Below are 21,873 nucleotides of genomic sequence, written 5' to 3' on the forward strand. Positions count from 1 at the left end.
TCTGAAGGCTTGACACAAGCTGTAGGATTGGCTTCCAATGTGACCCAACCACATGGTTGTTGATGGGAGGTCTCAGTACTTTGCCATGTGGCTCTCTCCATTGGGCTGCTCCAGTGTCCTCATGACAAAGCAGCTGGCTGCCCCAGAGCAAGTAATCCAAGAAAGCAAAGAGAAGCATCAGTGTTTTCAGTATCTAATATGGTCACCACCATCATTTCTGCCATACGCTACTCAGTAGGATTACATTGCTAACTGCAGCCCAACTAAAGGGGTACAAAATCAAGCTCTATTGATAATCTCTATTGATATTCTCTATTTGGTGGGACATTATACTTATGCTTCCATTTAACTCTTTAGATATGGTTTCCTTTAGTTCTGTAAACATATTTATAATAACTGATTGAAAGTCTTTATATAGTAAGCCCAACATCTAGACTTTTTTTTACTTCTTTTTTTTTTTAATTTATTTTCAGCGTAACATTATTCATTGTTTTTGCACCACACCCAGTGCTCCATGCAATCCGTGCCCTCTCTAATACCCACCACCTCATTCCTACAACCTCCCACCCCCCGCCCCTTCAAAACCCTCAGACTGTTTTTCAGAATCCATAGTCTCTCATGGTTCACCTCCCCTTCCAATTTCCCTCAACTCCCTTCACATCTAGACTTCTTCAGGGACAATTTCTACTGACTGTTTCCTTTCCTGTGTATAGGCCATACTTCCTGTTTCTTTGTGTGTCTCATAATTTTTTGGTTGAAAATTAGACATTAAAAAATTTTACTGAAATACATCATATACCAACCATAACAATATTCACACTTTTAAACTGCACAATGCAATGGATTTTAGTATATTCACAAGATTGTACAATCATCACCACTATCTAATTCCAGAACATTATCATCAGTCCAAAAAGGAACTCCATTCCCATTGAAAACTGGACATTTGAAATAATGTGGCAGTTCTGGAAATCAGACACCTTCCTCCACCAGGGCCCTTGTTGCTGTTTTTGTTTTGTTTGTTTTGGGGGAGAGAGAGGGAGAGAGAGAATCTTAAGCAGGCTCCCTGCTGAGCACAGAGCCTGACACAGACCTCAGTCTCATGACCCTGAGATCATGACCTGAGTAGAAATCGAGGGTTAGACACTCAACTGACAGAGCCATCCAGGTGGGCCATTGTTGTTTCATTATTGTTTGTTTTGTAACATTCCTGGACAGAGTCTGTATACAGATGTGTATATGAAATGTGTATACAGATATGTATTCCCTGTCATGTGTGACCACTAAAGTCTGTGTTCAGTCAACTTAATGGTCAGATGATGACTGAACAGAAATTTCCATAAATGCTTTGAACCAATTAGTCTCCAGTCTTTCCCAAGAGGCACTGTGTGTGTGTTTATGTGTGTGTATATGTGCTGGGGCACACTTGCAACACTCCTTAAGTATACAACTTCCTGCTTGTTTAAGTTCTCAAGTCCAGCAGTGGTGAGAAGTTGCGAATTTCTGTCCCTCTTACGCCTTTCTGGAGTGTTCTCACAGTCCTGCACATGTGTGTGTGGTCTTCTAGATCCTGTGATAATGTTGGAGCTTTTCAAAGGCCCCTATGAACAACTCATTTCCGAGATCTTCCTCTTAAAGTTTTGGTCAGGCTTTTGTTGGCCCCAACTGGTGTTCAACCTTGGGCACTCACAATGAGAAACAATTGCTATTTATTGTTCTTGACAAATGCCCTAGGGATTGGGTTCCCTCCTCCCTCCCTACCCCCAGTGAGCTCTGAATCAGGTCAAATAATGACAATGTCCTATGACTAGGGCTTTCCATGGAGCTATAAGACAGGTAAAATAGTGATGATTCTATGTGAAAAGGGGCTTTTTGAGGGCCTCCAAACTCAATTCACCCCTCCAATGGTCATATGGCTGCTCATTCTCACAGCTACCATGATTCTGAAGATGCTGGTTTTCATGACGGCAGAGCCAGGGTGAGGGGCACTGGAATAGTGCGAGTTAAAAATAGTGTGAGCTACAAAAAAGAAAATTGCTACAATATTTGCTGTTCTCATGGAGATTCAGCAGTTTTTCTAGAATAAGAGCTCATTGGGTTGTTGGAAGCCTTCGGTTAATTTCCAGTTTTTGGAAATGTTGATTCTGGCAATTTTTACAAGTATTCTTATTGCTTTTATGGAAGAATGAATTTTCAGAAGTTCTTGCTCCACCATTTTGGAAGTCTCCAAGGTCCACCTCTTGAAGGGAAGAACGCCAGAGAATTTGTGGCCATATTTAACACCACCACACAGCATCTGTCCCCAGAACTCAAATCCAAAGTCTCACCTGCCAACCTGGCACAGAGGGGCCATTAGCAGTGATGAGATGGGGCAGCAGAATTCAAGGGTGGGGAGACCCATCCTTTGGGTGAATACATTTTTTAGAGCTGAACCAGATGCCTTCCCAGGGCAGCTCATCTTTGACCTCTTGGAAAGCCCGTAACCTTGGAAACCTCTGTAACCACATGAAAGGTGGGGAGGCATCTACATTCAAAGAAGCCTACCGGAGGCTCTCCTGATATGAAGATAATCCAAGGGTAGTGCAGACGTTCACCTGTGATAAGGAGATCCACCAGCCTCTTGGGACCTTCTCCCTGATCCACTTTCTCTGTGAGGTCACTCACTGTGCCTGGTAGCTCTTCTTCTTGCCTGGATGGTGCCCTACCAGTTGGCAGCCATGTTCTCATTTTTGGCCAAGCCCTCTGGCACTTTTTATGTAGTCCATGGTGCCCTGAGATTTTAATACTGTCTTTCATGCTGTCTTGAACACTAACAAGAGACAAGTCTCTTTGCTATTGGACGAATAAGGACGTGACCACAGCTTCCATGGGATTATTTTCGAATTATAACTTAGGTCTGTACAGTTGGCTCCTAAGTAGCTGCCTTCACAGTGGCCATTTATATATGGCGGTCAATGTAAGAACTAATCAGCGGAAACTCCACCCTCTTGACTGAGCCATGAAATGAACAGCTGAGACCAGGCTGTTTCCTTTTCTTTCACAGTGAAGGGCCTTCCCAGGAGAGCTAGTATAGCAGTTCGCAGGAACCACACAGCCTTGGTTTGCCTCGTGTCTAGGTATCAGAATGACATTACAGGAGCTCTTTTTTGTTTGCTATAATAAGCCTAGTTTTCTGTGGAGAAGGACGCTGAGAGATTTTTCACTTTGCAATACACTTACAGGGAGGAATTGGCACACACAGCAGAGGAGCAGGAGAATAACCAGAATGTACGTGCTAGACCTTGCCCTCTTGGTGATCCTCAACTAAGAAATCTGACAGGGGGCGCCTGGGTGGCTCAGTCGGTTAAGCGTCTGCCTTCAGCTCAGGTCATGATCCTGGGGTCCCAGGATGGAGCCCCGCATTGGGCTCCCCTGCTGAGCAGGGAGCCTGTTTCTCCATCTCCCTCTGCCAGCTGCTCCCCCTGCGTGTGCTCTCTCTAATAAAGAAACAAAATCTTAAAAAAGAAAAAGAAAAAGATAAAGGAAATGAGACAGATTAAAGATGGCTAAAAATTCTGCAATATTCCTCTGTTTGAGAGGTGGGATCTATTACAGCCCATTACCTTCTGACCTTTACAGTATGGCCAAAGTGAGGCCAGTCCGGTCTCAGGGCTAGCTTTCAAAGGAACTGGTGGCTTCTGTTCGGGGGTCTTAGTGTCCTAGACATCATGAAAAAGGGCAGCCACTCTGCTGGAGAGCCCACATGTGGAGGCGCTGAGACAATGCAGGGTGGAAGAGGACCCTCAGAGCCATTCCTGCCAAGATGGCAGTCATGTGACTAAAACCATCTCGAATGCTCCGGACTAGCCCAGCTGCCAACTCAGTACCACAGGGTGACCCTGGTAGACACCACATGGAGCAGAAGAGGTGCCCAGCTAATCTCTGCTCAAATTCTAGATTCAAAGACCCATGAGATCTAATAAAATGATCAGTTCCAACTATGAGTTCGGGTTAGCGTGGTACACAGCAGTATGTAACTGGAACCAGGAGCCAGTGCCCTTCTTTGAGAGTATGCCTTAGGCTAAGCAAAGGACCAGAGCTAGACCCTGACTTTTCCGCAGCTGCATCCAGAAGGGGCCCTCACAGACCTTCTTAGGGTGCCGGGACTAAGGGCCTGCCCTGTGCAGCACCGGGTGGAGTTCCTAGTTGCCTGCTGGTGTGCAAGCTGGCCTCGTTGTGTCTTGTGCTTATGATTAGCAAGTAAGTAAAAGAGAAACTGTTGCATCACCAACATGTCCATTTCCAAGCTTTTTGAGACATACTGTCAAGTTGTGATTCTGGAAAGGTCCTACCAATTTCTAGTTCCTTCTACAGTCTGTGAGATTGCCTGCTTCCTGCCCCCTCAGTGACATGAACTATTATCAACTGCAGTAGTAAATGTCATCTTACGAATAATTTCATCCCTTTGCATGACCTCTCTTTGCTCATCTTGGTATCCATTGTGCCTGGCAGAGTGTCTGGAACAAAGCAGGCACACAATAAAGATTTTTTGAATGAATAAAGCCTCAAAAGGCTGCGAAATCTATTCCTCCAACCCAAAGTTCTCTCCTGTCTACTCTTTTTTCTCTAGATGTCCCACAGTTGCTTCAAGTTTATCCACTCACTTCTTCACTTCCAACCCCGCTTCTCCCCTCCCCCACGGTGCTCCCGGTCTTTCTGACCGGGACCTCACTCCCTCAGGTAACCTAGCCAGAAACTTGGGAACCTTCCTTTGCTCCTTTACCACTTCCTCTTACTTTTTCCCAACCAACCAATGATTGTGTCCTGAAATTCTATTCATTCTTCACCCCTGGACATTCATTCTAAAAATATTTCTTGATCATCTAGTATGTCCCAGGATTGGTCTAGGTGTTGGAAATTCGGAGAACAAAAGATACAAATACCCCAGCCCTCATAATGTATATTTTAGATGGTGAAAAAAACAAAACAAAAGAAATTAACAACTAAATTCTATGGGATGTCAGATGGTGATCAATGTTATGGAGAAAAATTAAGCAGAGAAGGGTGACAGGATATGGGAGAGGGACTTCTGTATTAAACACGTAGTCCGTGAAGGGTTCACTTAGGTGAAATCCAAGCAGAGACTGGAAGGAGGTAAGGGAGCCATCACGCTCCGCACCTCCTGAATCTATCCCCTTCTGTCCGTCTGCACAGCCATTGCCCTTGTTCAAGCCACCACCATCTTTCTCCTGGATTATTACTAGTCTCCCTGCCCCCCACTTTCTAATTTATTAACCATCTTCCTCCAGGGTGATATTTCTCAAGTCGAAACCTGATCCCAACTCTCTTGCCTAAAACCCTAAACTCTTCGAGGTAAAAACCAAAAATTCATTCCTATCTCCTACAAATCCCCAAGACCTTCTCTAACTTTTTGTTCCCCAGGTGCCCCTTGATAGCCATAGCTACTTACAGTTCCTTTGATAAGCATGGCGCTGAACTTTTAAAAACCTTCTTAAGCTCCTCTTTTCTCATTCCATAAACAAAGTCACAGTCCTCTTCTTGGTGTTGATTCCTTTTTATTTGGTTTGGAGATGCATTTCAGAGAGCCTGCCTCCCTTTAAAAGAGCCATTCATTCAGAAAAGGTAGGTTTTGGGGCAGGATGAAACTTTCTAATCAGTAAGGTAAGTGCTAATCATGCAAATGAGGGATGTCTGTAGTGTAATAAGTCAGGGGCGGCAGCTCTGCATTATTAATAAGCTATGGGCTGGTGGCATGGCCCTGGACATTAATATCATAATGTAGATGGTGTGATAAGGGCACAAAGCTCTGTACCCTTGGAGGGGGAGCCAGTTTGCGGCAGCAATAGGGTCCAGGTTTGGGAGCTCTGTGTACCAGCTGATGGGGTCTCTGGACCAGACTTTGTGATTGTGGGTGAGTGGGGTGGAGGGCTCAGGGGGTCAGAGAAGTGCCACATAAAGGGGCCTGGACCTGGCTTTGTTTTGGGTGGGGGGGACCCTCGTCAGTGCCTTTGTGTTCTGAGGCAGGCTGGGACTAGACCCTGGGTCTTGCCTGACAAATTCAAGTTGTAGGTGCCATGGTCATGTGGACCACTCATTGCAAAGTCATGTCCACAACTGGGAAGAAGACCATTAGTAGATGTCCTCATCTACATCAGCATTAGAGAAATGGATCTGAAGGGTGGGATGTTAACGAGGGGCAGGAAAACCCAAGCATGAGAGAGGTTAGATGTGGGTGGTAAGATGTGTTCAAGATATACGCTTGGCTGGGAAGACTATTGGCTCTTCCACCTTTTCATGAATGAATTTTTAAAAAGGTAAAGCCAGTACCTACAGCTATGGAACCAGGCTTCAGGGCCTGGGTCCCCACAAAGAACTCTGTCTCTAGACCTGTCTAAAGGTGAGTCTGATCCTGCTAACAAAGCATTGTTGTGTTTGCCTCGGAATGAATGTTCTGATAACCATGGTGGTTGGAGAGCAGAGACAGAGAAGGGGAATTCACTGAACTTACAGAGCATCTTGAAAGATGACATTCATCCTAGCTAATAATGTTGCTAATAAAGGTTGTCTGCAGCCTTTGTCACCTACTACCTGCTAGCAAAGTTGTGGGGAAGAGGTATATCACTCCTCCTGACTTCCTATGGTTGAAGGCTACTGATGTTTACCAAAGGAAACTGACAAATATCATGTCAAATTGACTTAGCTCCATGCTACGGTCTGAATGTTTGTGTTTTCCCAGAATTTGTATGTTAAAATCCTCATCCCCTACATGATGGTGTTAGGAGGTACAGCCCTTGGGATGCACTTAGGTCATGAGGGTGAAGCTCTCATAATGGGATTAGTGCCCTTAAAAAAGAGACCCCAGAGAGCTTCCTGACCCCTTCTACCACGTGAGGACACAGTAAGAAGGTGCCATCTATGAACCACAAAGTGGGCTTCACTAAATACCAAATCTGCCAGTGCTTTGGTCTTGGGACTTCCCTGAACCGTGGGAAATACATTTCTATTGCTTATAACCTACCTAGTGTCTGGTATTTCATTATAGGAGCCAAATAAATGGTCTAAGATAATCAGTCCTCAATGGAGGGGTGGGATGCAGGGCAAATTACATAGATACTTTTACTTCTATGCTCTGAGTAGGGTCTAGGGCACTGTGCAATCATCTCAGGGGTCTGCTGTGGCAGGACCTGTGCCATGACTTGCTGTATCCGGGAACATGGAAATAAAAATTCAAGGAAACGGTAATAGTTAACAAACCTGCAAAACTTAAGAATTTCTATAACCCTTGTGAAAACACCTCAATGCTTCCTATCCTGCATATGAGTGAATTGTAGCGCTTTAAGCACCAAAAGACCTAGTGCCTTGTGCTTTAATAGTATCTTAAAATTAGCTGAGCTAACAGCATTTTGGTGTTATGTTTCCTCATTTTAAAATCGCAATTTCAGATCTCTTTCATAACCACTAACATTTACTTCCATTGGGACACCAGAGAAATACGAGGAACATCTGACGAAGATGGTAGAAAAACAGAAAATTGATTTTTTGCCAGTCTTTTCATGTTTTTGTGAGTGGACCTGGGTTATCAGAGGATAAAAACTCAATTCTAGGGACTGGTATTGAATGGCCTTATGATGGAAACTTCCAAGGTAAAAAGGGTTGGTCCGGTGAGATGATTAGACCCCAGAGAAAATTCAGGGGCAGAGATATATGGCCTCTTGTTTAGACATTTTCAAGCTTTAAAACAGTTAATTGTAATGCTCTTTTTTTTTTTCTTTGTATGTAGTGGGTGTCTCTAGAAGCTTTCCTATGAATAATCAGAAATACTGAACTGAGGACTGTGTAGATTACCCACTAATACCAGGAGTATCAGGAGTTCAAGGACGGAGACAGAAACATTAAAAGACATAAAGTGAGGGGCGGGGGGCTCCAGGGTCACTCTTTGAGTGAACAACACATCCCTAGTTGTTTCTATCTCTAGCACAAATGTGCTGACAAGCTCTCGATCCTGGCAAGGCACTCTTCTCCCTCACGTCTCTAAATTTGGCTTCTGTTCCCATCACTCCACACAACCAGCTCTCTTTGATGACAATAATTTCATCCTTTTTAAAAAAAAGTTCCTTGTTCTTTCTGCTCTCATTAAGGTCCGTCTTTTTGTCATGCATATTAGTCAGGACAAGCAAGGCCATGCTGCAGGAACAAACAACCCCTGAATTTCAACAACAAAGATTCATTCCATTCTTATGTCACATGTCAACGGCATGTCAGCTTGGGCTCTGCTCTGCATTGTCCTCCTTCTGGGAACCAAGCACACTGAACGGTCGCTGTCTGGCACTTGCTGGATGTCATGGCGGGGGTGGGGGGGCAGTGAGCTCTGGAGGGTTGCACATAGTAATTAAATACTTTAGGAAATGTTACATTTCTACCTACAACTCACTGGCTACCTAATCACATTGTTCCACCCAAACAAAAAGGAGCCAGGAAATACAATCCTACTATATGCCTACAATCCAGGTCTGTTTCCCCGTTCTTTACATGCAGACATGTCATGTCTTTGGAGGCTCGGTCTTGCCTTCTACCACTCTACTTGGCAGCTTACCACTGTGGGGCACGTGTGGGCTCCCAAATGCAGGGTCCCTGGGATTGACAGTCAAGAGATCTGGATGTGGTCCCGCCTCAGTCACCAAGTGTCTCTACTCTCTTCTCCTGGAACATCTTACTTGACCATTCAGAAAAGTGAACCAGTGGGTGGATAAATGCTCTCCAAAGTTTGATTCAGCTCTTACGAATCCACAATAGATTTGTTACTGAGAAATTGAGGTCATCGCTCTACCCCAAATTAAAATAAAAGGGACATCCTCTCCGTCAGCCACCTTATAGGCAGATTATCTGGGGACTCCTCCTGAAGCCCCGGTTCCCTTGACCCTGCCCTAGGTGTCCAGTCAATAAACTTCCTGTTCCAGGGCAGAAAAAGAAAAGAGAGGGGAAGGACAGGAAGAGAGTCATTTGGGAAACTCCCTTAAACAGGCTACTGTCTCCAATGATCCAGGACCTCCCGGTGGTGGAAAGAAAAACACACTGTAGCATTTGGTGCAGAGAGGGGAGAACTGTCCCACCTGGAGTATCAGTCCCCAAAGCTAGGAAGAGACCTGCTCCGGATTCCAGGCAGCTCTGGACCTGCACCTAGCTCACAGCGCCCCCAGCAGGCAGGTCCTTGGGTGGGGGTGAGTGCAGGGTGTGCACGAGACAGGACTTCCACATCTGGAGCCGCAGAGGGCATCCAGAGCAGGGGAGGTGAAGTGGTGAGGACACACAGATGACCATTCTGTCTTCACCATTTTCCGGCTGTGCTTTAGCAATGGAACCTTGACATAACCCAAAGGAAGGGAAGCCTCTTCCCTACCTCCCTACCAAGAAAACACAACAAATTACTGTGGTGAAGGCAGTTGCTGAGAATAGTAAGTGGGAGCTCAGAGCCAGATTTGGTGTAGAGGGAAAAAAAAGACGTTTTCCCTGCTCAGTTTCGTAGATCCATTTATGAACTTCTTTTAGAGATCCCTGATCTGACACTGCTCAGCGCAGGCAGGAAGAGTGACCGCAAACTCAAACCCGGGCAGAAGGCTATTCTGTCTGTTAAGGCCTGGTCCCTAATGGGTCCTGGAGCCTTCAGTTTAATGAGATGCACATCATCCACAGGCAGGCAATGAGATGCTCACTAAAACTCACTAAAAGCTAAAAGGGAAGCAAACACTGGAGGGCAGGTGTCCTGTGCTGGAGAGGGGACTCAGACAAAGCAATGACAGACTCTGAACTGATGCGGTCTGGCGGCTTCGGGCTTCAAGTACAAGGAGCAGCATCCTGGCCCTGCCTGGCACGTCCCAGGCCTTTCTGACAATAAGCCCTGTCGAGATGGCTGCGCTCCTATACCACATCCACAGAGCAGGTTTTCTAGGTATTGGGTCAACAGCTCCTCAAAGAAACAGACGAAATATTATTAGAATATTGCTTACGATGCATTTGTCATATTTATCATATGGTAGAAGCTGAAAACCTTTTACTTTATGCAGAAACTGTGGGATAGGAAGTATCATTATCATTATTATTATCCCATTTCACAGATGAGGAAACTGAAGCTTACAGCATTTAATAGTTTATACAACAGCAAACCACTTCTATAAGGCTGCGGTGACCTTCTGAGCCAAGGTATAGAGGATTCTAAAACCTAAGCATTTAGTCCCCACCCCCCAATACTCCAGCATTTGGTCCAAGTATGGGTCATCATCAGCCTCCAGGGACCAAAAGGTTTTTTGGTTTTTTTTTTTTTGGAAATTATTTTATGGAAGCTTTATGTCTTTTTCTCTTTCTTTCTTTCTTTCTTTCTTCTTTTCTTTCTTTCTTTCTTTCTTTCTTCCTTTCTTTCTTTTCTTTCTTTCTTTCTTTTATTAATGATTCTATTTATTTAGTAGAGAGCATGCACATGTGAGAGAGTGAGTGAGAGAGAGACAGACAGACAGCAGGAGCTGGGGAGAGGGAGAAGCAGACTCCCCGCCAAGCAGAGAGCCCAATGTGGTGCTCCATCTCGGGACCCGGGGATCATGACCTGAGCCGAAGTCAGACGCCCAACTCACTGAGCCACCCAGGCACACCCCCCGCCCCCCGAAAGTTCTTGGGTCCAAGAATTTTGTACATATACTGGCCAGAGGAAGCTGAGCAGCCCCAGAGGAGAGTGGGAAAGGCAGTCTTAAATCCAGTCTGGGAGTGGCTCCCCCAGCGGCTGTAGGAGAGGACACAGTTGATGAGAAGTCCCTCGAGGCTCAAATACAGCTTGTGAGGGTCTCTCCTTTCTCCCTACGGATGAGACGAGGGAGGGGTGCCAAGCCTGAACTCTGGCGTTGGCATTGTCTGGGCCACGTCTCACTCAATGTGAGCCTTGGTTTATTCTGCAAAGTAGGGATGATAATAGTAACAGTCTATAGGATTTTTTTGAGGATTCAATGGAATAATGTGGTATATAGCATTTAGCACAGTGCTCAAAAAGTGGTATCTAAAATAACATGATAGCAATCACAAAAATAATAGCAAAAATCAGGTGCTGTCCTCCTGATCACTTGCAGTAAATACACTTGTGAAAAAACGCTCGGCCTGGTAGGTATGTAAGGTTGGGATGGAGAGATGGGCAGTTTTTCTCCTCTTGCGCTATGTATTGCAAAGTCAGCAGGAATCTGAAGCCACATTTCTAAGAGGGATGGAATATAATGGGAGCCACACTCACCCGACCGCTCCTAACCTCATTTCCCCCCCTCATTTCTAGGGACACACATAAGCTGTCTATACATTTAAAAAAAAATCCATGTGCAGCCATTATAGGTCCCTGCATTCCCAGGCTCCCAGGGGCTCCTGCTCCAGGTGTGTGACTGTCCCGGCAATATTTTTAATTACAGACATGAGTCTTTGGCAAGGATGTCGAAACAACCCCCTCAAACCAGGCCCCATCCCCCAGGCTCACACCTAGCCCCATTAACGGAGACTTCTCCCGGGTTGGCCTCCGAGTTCCCTTTTAAAGAGATTTCCAACTCAATTCCAGTGGCTTTTGCATCTCATTACACTCGTGATAATTAGCTCTATCTCATTACAGTCCAGCCCCGCTGGAAAAGGATTAGTTGTTTTCAGGTGTAGACCCGTGGTGGGCCTCTTACTACGCCTCTTCAAAATTCCAGGCAGGCCGCCCGCCTCTGCCAAATGAGGACAACTCCTTCCAGCTGTGTGCACTTCATTACAACTTCCATTGCAGGGCAAGGCTCTGCTGTATTTCACATCTGGTCACACGTTTATTAATTATGCGCTTCTTATAACAGCCAGGCCTAATTAGGACAGAGCCGAGACCTTTGCTGAGCCAAGTCTTTCTTTGTTTTCTTCTTCTTGGTACCTCATTACCCTCCCTCCAAATTAGGCCCAATTTGTTTTACATCTCTGCCCCATTAAGACAATTGCTCTCAGGTGTGTGAATTTCCGCACCAGCTCTGCTTCTTCTAGCACATTCTGGTTGACTGGGACACTCCTTGTTTTCCTATCACCTCCTGCTCCGAGGACAGCCACTTTGCCGGGCTTCTCATCACATCTGCCTCTAGTGGAGTGGAGACCAGCTAGGGCTCGTTGAAGCCTGACAGCTGTGTTTTACTGTGAAAATTCTGTGCCCCGGGTGCTAGGTGACAGAGAATCAGGAACCTAGTGGCCTCAGGCTGTTCATGGAACCCAGGAGGCACGAATCCATTTGTTCCATCCACACATGGTAAAGGGGGGATCTTCCAGGTTCTGGTGAGCCAGGAAGGGCCCAGTGAACAGTGAGATACAGTCCCGAGCTTCCAGAAGAGCAAAGCTCAGAAGAAAGCAGCAGAGGGTCAGGCTGAAGATGTCAGTCCTCAATCCTAGGAGATGTCTTCCTAAAATGAAAGGGTGGTCTTGATGCATTGAGTGACAAATAAAAACTCGGGGGAGGGCAAGATCGGGGGTAAGTTGGTTAACTCTTCGTCAAAGTGGATGTATAAGCTCCATGTCCCACGGGACTGCCCCTCCTGCTTGCCATTACCTGAATCCTGTATCACCTGAGCTGTGTAACAGGCAATGGCATCTTCTTGACCGAATGAACGCAGTAGCGCTAAGACATTCATCGATATGACTTGTCAGGAGGATTGTTGGGTTTGGTTGCCAGTTCAGCTTGGCTAGTATTTGCGTTTTTCTCCCCAAGCTATTTGAAACATAAATTAATGATGGTCAGAATGAGCAAACGTTCAGGCAAGAATGAGGTCTTGCTTCTATGAATGAAGTCCTTCCATCTGCATCCACTTGGCCATCCACCGAACAGGACATGGGCTGTCCTGGATCTGTTAAAAAATGAGTGATGTGCCATCCTATAAAGAAATCTGCACCTTGAATGTCTAGGACAAAGAGGCACAGATCACTTTTTCTGTGCAGAACTGACATTTTTCAATCCTATCATTATTGTAAGCAAAGCAGGGATTCTACTTTTCTAAACGCTCCCCCTCAGCAGACCATCTGCCATTTTCCTGCTGGTTCTCAGTGTTCTTGGCATTCTACTCACTCCAAATCCATGTCCCTTTTCACATCCAATAAAACTATCTTAAGCACTCACCAATTCCACCCCTAGTTCTTCTGGTATCCTTGTAACCACCCCAGAGGTCTATACCTAGAATGGAAGGAAGGAGAAGAAAAGGTACAGAAGCTATTCTGGGAAGCCATGGCCACCTATAGGCAGCCTCCAGACCAAAGGGGTCAGCTCGAAGTTCCCTCAACTCCCCTCTCCCACCCCAACTTCTTGGGTAGACTACTTTCCTACGATGTTGTTGCTTCCATGGTTTTCTCCTACACGGATTCAACTTCTTTCTGACCAGACTCTGAACCACTCAGATTTACAGTATTCCTTCTAGAACCCTCTGTAAGACCATCTTTCAGCTGCCTGCTGAATTCCCACTGTCGGTCCTGATTTCTAACTCAGCCCTGAGTGTACATCCATTAGGGTTTTGGTTAGCATCCAGTGTCCATACCCTGTCTTAAAGGTAGACAATGAAGTGCCCTCCCTCATTGTCTAGTATCTGGCCGTAGGCCTTGCAGCATTTAGCACACATTAGGAATGTTTGCTGAATAAAGAACTCAAGAAAAACAACACACAGCAGTTATTTCAGCTTCTCAAAAGATTCTTTAATTTCTGCCTTTCCCACCAAGACCAAATCTGTACAAACAGGTATACAATTTTGGACCATCACAATATGGGGCATCGCCATGTATGGTTGAAGTCCTTCCTGCTCTCCCCCCACCCCACGTGTTTCCAAGGTGTGTCCCAATCAGTGCATTGCTTTCTCCTGTGACATATCAACCATGGGCAGCAGGGGTGCTTGGAGACTTGGGGGACAATGGTGGGGTCCAGTGTGCCAGGAGAGGTGAGCAGCCAAACCATCTGGGAACATTTTAGAAATGGCCTCTGCTGTGGGTACACAGAGGTTGAATGTCATGCCGTCCCATCTTCCGGGCACTCAGCTGAGTGGACCAGGGCAACTTTCTAAGGTGAGGAAGACCTAGGGGCTCACATCGAGAGCAAGTAAGCATCTAAGAACCGCTCACATCCAAACAGTGTTTAACTGAGAATCAAAGTTTTTTACCCATGATTTTCTCTTGGAAAGCAGAGGTTAAAAAATCAAGAGGAGGGCAGACTGCCTTTCATTGTTCCATTTTTGTGATTAATTTGAAGGCTATTGGTTTTGATGCAGCAGCAGTGAAGACAAAAAGGCAATACACTGACGACATTCTGTGTACAAGCTGCCGCACGCAGAACTCGCTCAGGGACCGAGATAAAAGGACTTTTCCCCCTAGCCCCAAAGAGGTCCTATTTTGGTTAGGAAAACTTGTTGAAAATTACAGCCAGTTGAGAAGCCACTGATCTGAGGTTGGCCACAGAGACGGAAGGCAATGCACATATGCTCATTTCACTGAATTATAAACGGACAGGGTCGAGAGAGTCAGAAGCTACTGTTTGTGTAAGAGAACCCTATAAAGTGTTTTAGGAAGGGACGAAAACCGAGGGAGCCAGTCTGCTTTCCAAAGACTGCTGGTAGTTGTAATTTGTGCATTCATTTTCTTTTTCAGAGTCCAATTTGATACAACCTTCCTCTCATCCCACCCTCGTCACTCCATCCTTTGGAACTGACTGCGCTAGAGAAGACATTAAATCAAAACATTCTGTACTGCAAACTCCCTTTAGAGTTTATATGAAAAGCCCAAAGAGACACACAAAAAATATCCTCACGTCTTCTCTCCACTAAAGCATCAGCATAGAGAAAAGCAAATCCACTCCGAAGAGACCCAATAAGATACCAGAGGAAGAAGCAAAGAGGACTGAATGAACAAAAATGGTGCCCCCCACCCCACTCATCTCCCCCCATACCCCCCGCCCCCAGCAGAGCCCCCGATTAAACCGTAGTTATTTTCTTATCCTTGGTGGCTTGCTTGATGGCGGCCTGCTCGCAAATGATCTCCTTGAGCCGCTGCAGCCTTGTGTTCTGGGTGGTCTGGTCTCCCACCCCAGTCTGACTGCGGTGCAGCAAGGTCAGGGCGTGGATGTACTCTAGCTCCGTGTACTTCACGCCCTGGTCCACCACCAGGTTCAGGAGTTCGTCGGCCGTGTTGTATAACATCTCGTAATACTGCCTGGGGAAGGAAGAGGGGACACTGTTCACCGTCTCCATTGTCAGCCATTTATGTGGTTTTAGGGGTAATGAACATGCTGCTTATAAATCACTTATTCCATAGGGATTTGTCTATCACTAGACCTTGTTCTCGGTCCTATGAATATAAGGGAGAACAAGACACACACGATCTCTGTCCTCTTGGAGCTCAGCGGAGCTTTCTCCATGAGAATAAGCCTGAATGAAGGCTCTAGGAGACCTCCCATCTTTCAGGGTCTCCGTTCACTCGAGATTTGGCCTAATGTTATATTTACTTAGCAGGTTCCAAAGAAAAAGAAGTAGGGCCAGCACCAGTAGGGAGAGAAATAATCATATGGCAGGCACCGTGAAAGCTGGTTTTGTCTTATTCAATCCCTCGTTCATTTACTTATTCGTTGGAGGCTCTGTGAAATGTGTGGTTTTCTCCTCCATAAGGTGGGATAATAATAGTACTTACCTCTTCGGGTTATTGGAAGAATTAATTCATCCCTATAAAGCACTCGCAATGGTGCCCTACTAACATACATGGCCCGTAAATATTAGCCATTATTTGAAATAATAATAGTGTATTCATAGTAATGTAATGATAGTCATGGAAGTATATAATGATGAGCAAGACACGGCCTCTCTCCTCAAATAGCTCAGAGATAAGTCGGAAAGATAACGGAAACAGGGAAATAATGGTTGAGTTTCTGTTGACAAGGTTCATTTCCAAGTACTGTGTCTTTTAACCCTCACTATACTTAGGGAGCCTTTTCTCATATAAGGAAACTGAAGCATACCAAGTTACAGGACTCACTCAGCGTCCCAAAGAAGGAGGGGCTGTGGCGGGATATGCACCTGAGTTTCTAACTCTCCTTCTTCATGGATACAGACAAGAATAATGCTCCACATGACATGAAGGCAGTATAAATGTTATAAATTTATAGCAGAGGAAGGAGAAATCCTACCATGCTGAGGGGAAGGCGAAGAATCAAGGAAGACTTCATATGGGGTATGATATTGTCAGGCAGGGCTTCCAGGAAGGAAATTCTAGATTAAGGGAAAAGAGAAGAGCAGAAGCAGAGACTCCTCCTGGGAGGGGGAATGTGGTTGGCCTGGGGAGTGTAGGTGGACAGCAGAGTTGTGGGAAAAGCCAGTTAAAGCCAGAAGGCAGACTGTTTGACATCAGGCTAGTTAAATTAATAAAGAACCTTAGACTTAGTCAAGTCCCTCCCTCACCCCCCAAGGTTCTGTTGAGAACGGAAGCACCACCCAAGTTGTGCTTCTGGAAGATTAAGGTGATAGTGGTGCACAGAATGGTCTGGGGGTGGGGGAATTAGCTGTAATTCTAGCAAAAAGTTGCAGACTTGAGATCCATTTGGATGCAAGGCCACTGGCCCGGGTGAAGGAGAGGACAGTAGTACCCGTAAGAGAAACATGCATTACAGTGAGTCTCCAACGTGGAGAGAAGATGGGGAGTGTGGTCAGGAAAGGAGAAGGCAGCCATTTGCCCTTCTTAAAACCAACATTATGCCCCCACTAACCCTCATGGAATCTACACTAACTTGCATATTTACTACAAATTACCCAGGAGGTAAAGTTGAGTACAGGCTCTGTGCCAAGCGATGCTGTCACAGCTGGTTAGGCAAAGAACTGAGAAGCCTTCCCAGGCACAGTTTACTTCCTTCTCTCTTCCTGAAAGGAAAGGCACTGTGCCTCAGTGGAGGGCAGGCCAAGGCAGAAGGCCTAAGGCAACTCCAGAGAAGAAGGGATCTTGCAGACCTACCAGGATCATTGGACTTGAGTCTTGAATTTGTTTCTTGTTCATCAGGAACATCTTGATAAAAAGAACATCCTCTGGGAGAAGTAAGTTATCCTTGTAGTAAGGAATATATTCTGGGAGCTCATAATTTCAATAATATTTTATAAATTGTTGTTACGATGGGAATATGGTCAGTAACGGCACTGGTGTCTTTTCACATGGCTAGTAATTCCTTTTCCTGCTCTGCTAAACCTCCTTTTCTAATTAATATACTCTTAAAAAAAAAAAAAGAATACACTTTCACAAATACTTCCTAAATAATGGCAGGAATAGGAATAGTAAATGCTCATTTTATATTGGCAAGTTTATGAGTGATTCAGGCAGCAAAAGGGTCAACATCCTTGCGCAGAGGGTCCTCTTGGGGCTAGTTTTCTGTAAATGAGAGTTCACTTTCACTTCCTGAAACCACATATTTAGAAATCACTGGTCAAAGGTAACCTTGAAGGCAGACAGAGGTACTTCTAATATGAGAGGCACATTAACTCCAGTCTGCAGACTTCCGGGAGCCCAGTGTCAGATTCGGTGAGGAAACTTTCTGAAGCTTCATGCTCAGCATGAAACCCACATGAATTACCCATACCCCATAATACATCTGTTGGAACTTAAAAATACAAATTTTAAGAAAAACTTGATACTGTAGGAAGATGCATCTTTATCTGATGGCTTTGCACGTTCCTTGGCACACCATGGCTTCCTCCCTGATACCAGCCCCTGTTTTGAGAAATGAGGCCCTGCATCGTCTAATGTGTTGTCTCTCGGATGCACAGGTAAGGGAGAGAGCTGCCCATTTAGGGAACTACCTAAGAACACGTTTTAAAACTCGCTGGGAAAGAACACATATTGAAATCTAGACTTACCTAACGGAATGACAGAAAATTGGGGGCCCGTGATTCTTTCAAGGTGAGAAGGGACATGGTGGCTGCAGGTCTCAGATGGTGGTTCTCCAGCTAGAAAGTGCCTCGGGAGCTTAGGAAAAGTACAGATTCCTCAGGACCCACCCCAGCTGTTGTGATTCCCAAAGGTCCTGAACCTAGCTGGGATTCTGACCCAGAGTCTCTTTGGTGTGGGAAGAGTTACAGAACCATCCCCATCTCCTTGAGCCAAGGATCTAAAAGCATTCGGGAAGGAGAAAGAAGCAGCAAGTGGCGCTTTTGACTGAGATTAAACCAAAAGAACCGGGTTCCTCTGTATTATGATGTTGATATTTTCATCATGTATCTTAAGAAGTAACCTCGAGCCCACCTAGCCAGGTGAAATTGGATTTCTTTAGAAAAATCTGATGAATTGTTTCCAGGGATTCCGGCTGGTTTTCGACAGAGACCACTGTTCCATGCTGGGAGCAAACAAGAAAACAAAGATGCCTGGATTTCCAGTCAGTCCTGGTTCCTCCAGTGTGATACACGATAAACGGTGAGCCACTTAAGTCCTTAACGTTTCAAAGATTTTATTTATTTATTTATTTGTCAGAGAGAGAGAGAGAGAGAGAGAGAGAGAACACAAGCAGGGGGAGCAGCAGGCAGAAGCAGAGAGAGAAGCAGGCTCCCTGCCGAGCAAGGAGCCCGATGCGGCACTCGATCCCAGGACCCCGGGATCACGACCCGAGCCGAAGGCAGTGGCTTAACCAACTGAGCCACCCAGGCGTCCCGTCCTTAATGTTTCAATATCCTCTGTGCAATGAAGAACTTTCTAAATTCCAGAATGACACTCTGAAGCGGACTCAGAGACTAAAAGAGTCGTCAAGAACCTCAGATGAGGGACGCCTGGGTGGCTCAGTTGGTTAAGCAGCTGCCTTCGGCTCAGGTCATGATCCCGGCGTCCTGGGATCGAGTCCCACATCGGGCTCCTTGCTCATCAGGGAGCCTGCTTCTCCCTCTGCCTCTGCCTGCCATTCTGTCTGCCTGTGCTTGCTCTCTCTCCCTCTCGCTCTCTGACAAATAAATAAATAAAATCTTTAAAAAAAAAAAAAAAAAAAGAACCTCAGATGAACAGTGTCCCAGATTTGCAAAGTTGAGTTATTAAAGAAAATTGACAGGTAACTGATGGTGTGTTTTGTGTAGTTAGGGGAAAAAAAAATTACCCATAACCATGATGATATATTAGGTCATAAAGAAACATAAATATTTAAAGATGGAATGAAATGCATTCATCTTGCAGACTAGTACCCGGTAGCAGAGGCGACCCTAAATCAGCACAGTGACGGTGGTAACGGGAGGGAGAGGAGGGGTGCGACAAGGTGCCCCAAGGAGAAACTAGGAAAATGCCCCAAACCGTACAATGAGAATGGGCCTCCATGATAAACACTGACACGGTGAAATGAAATCATGTAACCCAATTGGGATAAATAATTTACCAGCACTTATTGAGGCTCCAGGAAAATGAAAGCTTGATCTTTATCATCGGGCATTACAATAGCAACCGTGGCTTCCAGGCATCACGTTTTGTACGAGATAGCGCTTAGCTGCTGGGATGGGAGCAATGAACACACATTTGATTTAGGCCTTTTCCAGCTCATGACTTGGACAGCAAGTCTCTTCAAAGCCCATGACATTCAGAAGCCAACTGCCAGACGTGAACCAAAGATCCTATTCCAGAAACCAGAGTTCCAGGTCACCCTAACGGGTGGAGGTGGTTTCCTCCCATGGTTTCTCTCTTTGAGGTGCACCTTCGTGCAGTGGTTCCCAAAGTGGCCTGAGTGGACAGGGAGGCAGGTGGGGGGACAGGAGAGAGCGGTGGGGTGATGTCACCTAGACATCAGACAGCAAAGCTTTTTGTTTTGGTTTTAAAAAAAGATTTCATTTATTTATTTGGAGAGGGAGAGAGCATGACTAAGGGGGAGGGACAGAGGGAGAGGGAGAGGGATACAGAGGGAGAGGGAGAAACAGGCACCCCACTGAGCAGGGAACCTGTGTGGACATGGGGCTCGATCCCAGGACCCTGGCAATCATGACCTGAGCTGAAGGTAGACCCTTAACCAACTGAGCCACCCAGGTGCCCCTTTGTTTCCAATTTTAAACACTTTCTTTGAGGATAGTTGTTTTTTTTTAAGATTTTATTTGTTTGACAGAGAGAGAGAGATCACAAGTAGGCAGAGAGGCAGGCAGAGAGAGAGAGAGGGAAGCAGGCTCCCCGCCGAGCAGAGAGCCTGATGCGGGGCTCGATCCCAGGACCCTGAGATCATGACCTGAGCCGAAGGCAGAGGCTTTAACCCACTGAGCCACCCAGGCGCCCCCCTGAGGATAGATTTTTAAAGCAGATTTAATCAAAGGTAAGCATAGTATTTAGGACTTGGGCAATGCTGCCAAACTGCTTCCTAAAAGAGTCGCATCGATTTTTCTTCCTACCAACAACATCAGACTGCACCTACCTCCTCATATTCTTTTAACATTCATGAAGTCAAACCATTTTTCATCTACTTACTGGTTTTTATTTTTATTTATTTATTTATTTGTTATTATTATTATTTTTTACTTACTGGTTTTTAATGTACATAGATCTGTATGTGTTGTTGTTGTTTTTTTAATTTTATTTATTTATTTGACAGAGATCACAAGTAGGCAGAGAGGCAGGCAGAGAGAGATGGGGCAACAGGCTCCCCGCTGAGCAGAGAGCCCCATGCGGGGCTCAATCCCAGGACCCTGGGATCATGACCTGAGCTGAAGGCAGAGGCCCCAACCCACTGAGCCATCCAGGTACCCCAGGTCTGTATGTTTCAACGTACATAGTCTGTTGATATACCTTTGTATATCTGGAGTATAAGTGCTCTTCTTATTCCAGAACTCTTCAGAAATTTCCACAAACAAGAAGCAAGACCTTTCTAGTCTCTTTCCCTGGTTCCACCTCCCACTCTGCCACACTCATCATAAAAGTTATCACTGCATCTCTGAAAGCTACTGCCAAGTTTCAGCTCTCTTTGTTGTAAATGGAGGAAAGAAAGCCCCAGTAAAGCTAGCAATTCCCACACAACAACTGTCCTTGGACCTGCAGGTGGTCCCTAGAATCTGGGGGTGGGGGTGGAAAGAAGGTGCTAACTGGGGGCTGTCCACAGTCCCCGGGGAAAGCTTTGCCATCTGCCTCCCTTTACAGGGTGGGGTCCAGAGTCCTAAATCCCTGAAGGAAATCTGTATTTTCCATGGATACCTAGTTATGGCTCATGCTGGGTGCGAGACTCTGTCTTGATTGAGGTACTATTAATAATAATGTCTGGGGGCACCTGGGTGACTCAGTGGGTTAAGCCTCTGCCTTCAGCTCAGGTCATGATCCCAGGGTTCTGGGATCGAGCCCCGCATCGGGCTCTCTGCTCAGCGGGGAGCCTGCTTCCTCCTCTCTCTCTGCCTGCCTTTCTGCCTACTTGTGATCTTTGTCTGTCAAATAAATAAATAAAATCTTTAAAAAAAAAAAAAGTTGTGAATTTTAGGTGCACTGGCATACAGAACCCTTTGACATAGCTACGGCAAACATCCACACTGCACAAATGAGCACACAGCCATTTGTCGAAGGCCTCACAATCAAGGACTTTGAACCCTGCATGTCATATAGACTCTACGGACTCAACACAAAGATTAAGCAGAATATGCCATAATATGGACATAATGGAAGCGGTAGAAAGTGGAAGTACTAATTGCAAAGAAAAGTTGCCTAGCAAATTTTAGTCATGATTCAGGTAATCGGGACAAAATAAAATTCACGTACTAACTCAACTCTGCCTTCTATGGTAATGGAATAAGCCAGTATTTCGGTAATTCGAAATTCATTTACACATTTTGTAGTTAATATTTGAACAGCACTGGAGTTGATCTGGGAGTTCAGGGCTCTAAAACGAATAATGAAGTCATGCTGCTG

The 21,873-nt window shown here is 45.6% G+C and overlaps 1 protein-coding gene across 1 annotated transcript in view; it reads right to left on the bottom strand.

Moving 5' to 3' along the window:
• Positions 1–14,955: 14,955 nt before the first annotated feature.
• Positions 14,956–21,873, bottom strand: part of LOC111151981 (exocyst complex component 4) — a 722,606-nt gene continuing 715,688 nt past the window's right edge. The window contains exon 18 of the mRNA XM_022510235.1: positions 14,956–15,213. Coding sequence (XP_022365943.1) covers positions 14,976–15,213 — 238 coding nt within the window. The 3' untranslated portion in view covers positions 14,956–14,975. The remainder of the gene's footprint in view (positions 15,214–21,873) is intronic.

The sequence above is a fragment of the Enhydra lutris genome, unplaced genomic scaffold (assembly GCF_002288905.1).
Source record: "Enhydra lutris kenyoni isolate GAN:26980312 unplaced genomic scaffold, ASM228890v2 scaffoldscaffold27, whole genome shotgun sequence".
NCBI classification, from domain to species: Eukaryota; Metazoa; Chordata; class Mammalia; order Carnivora; family Mustelidae; genus Enhydra; species Enhydra lutris.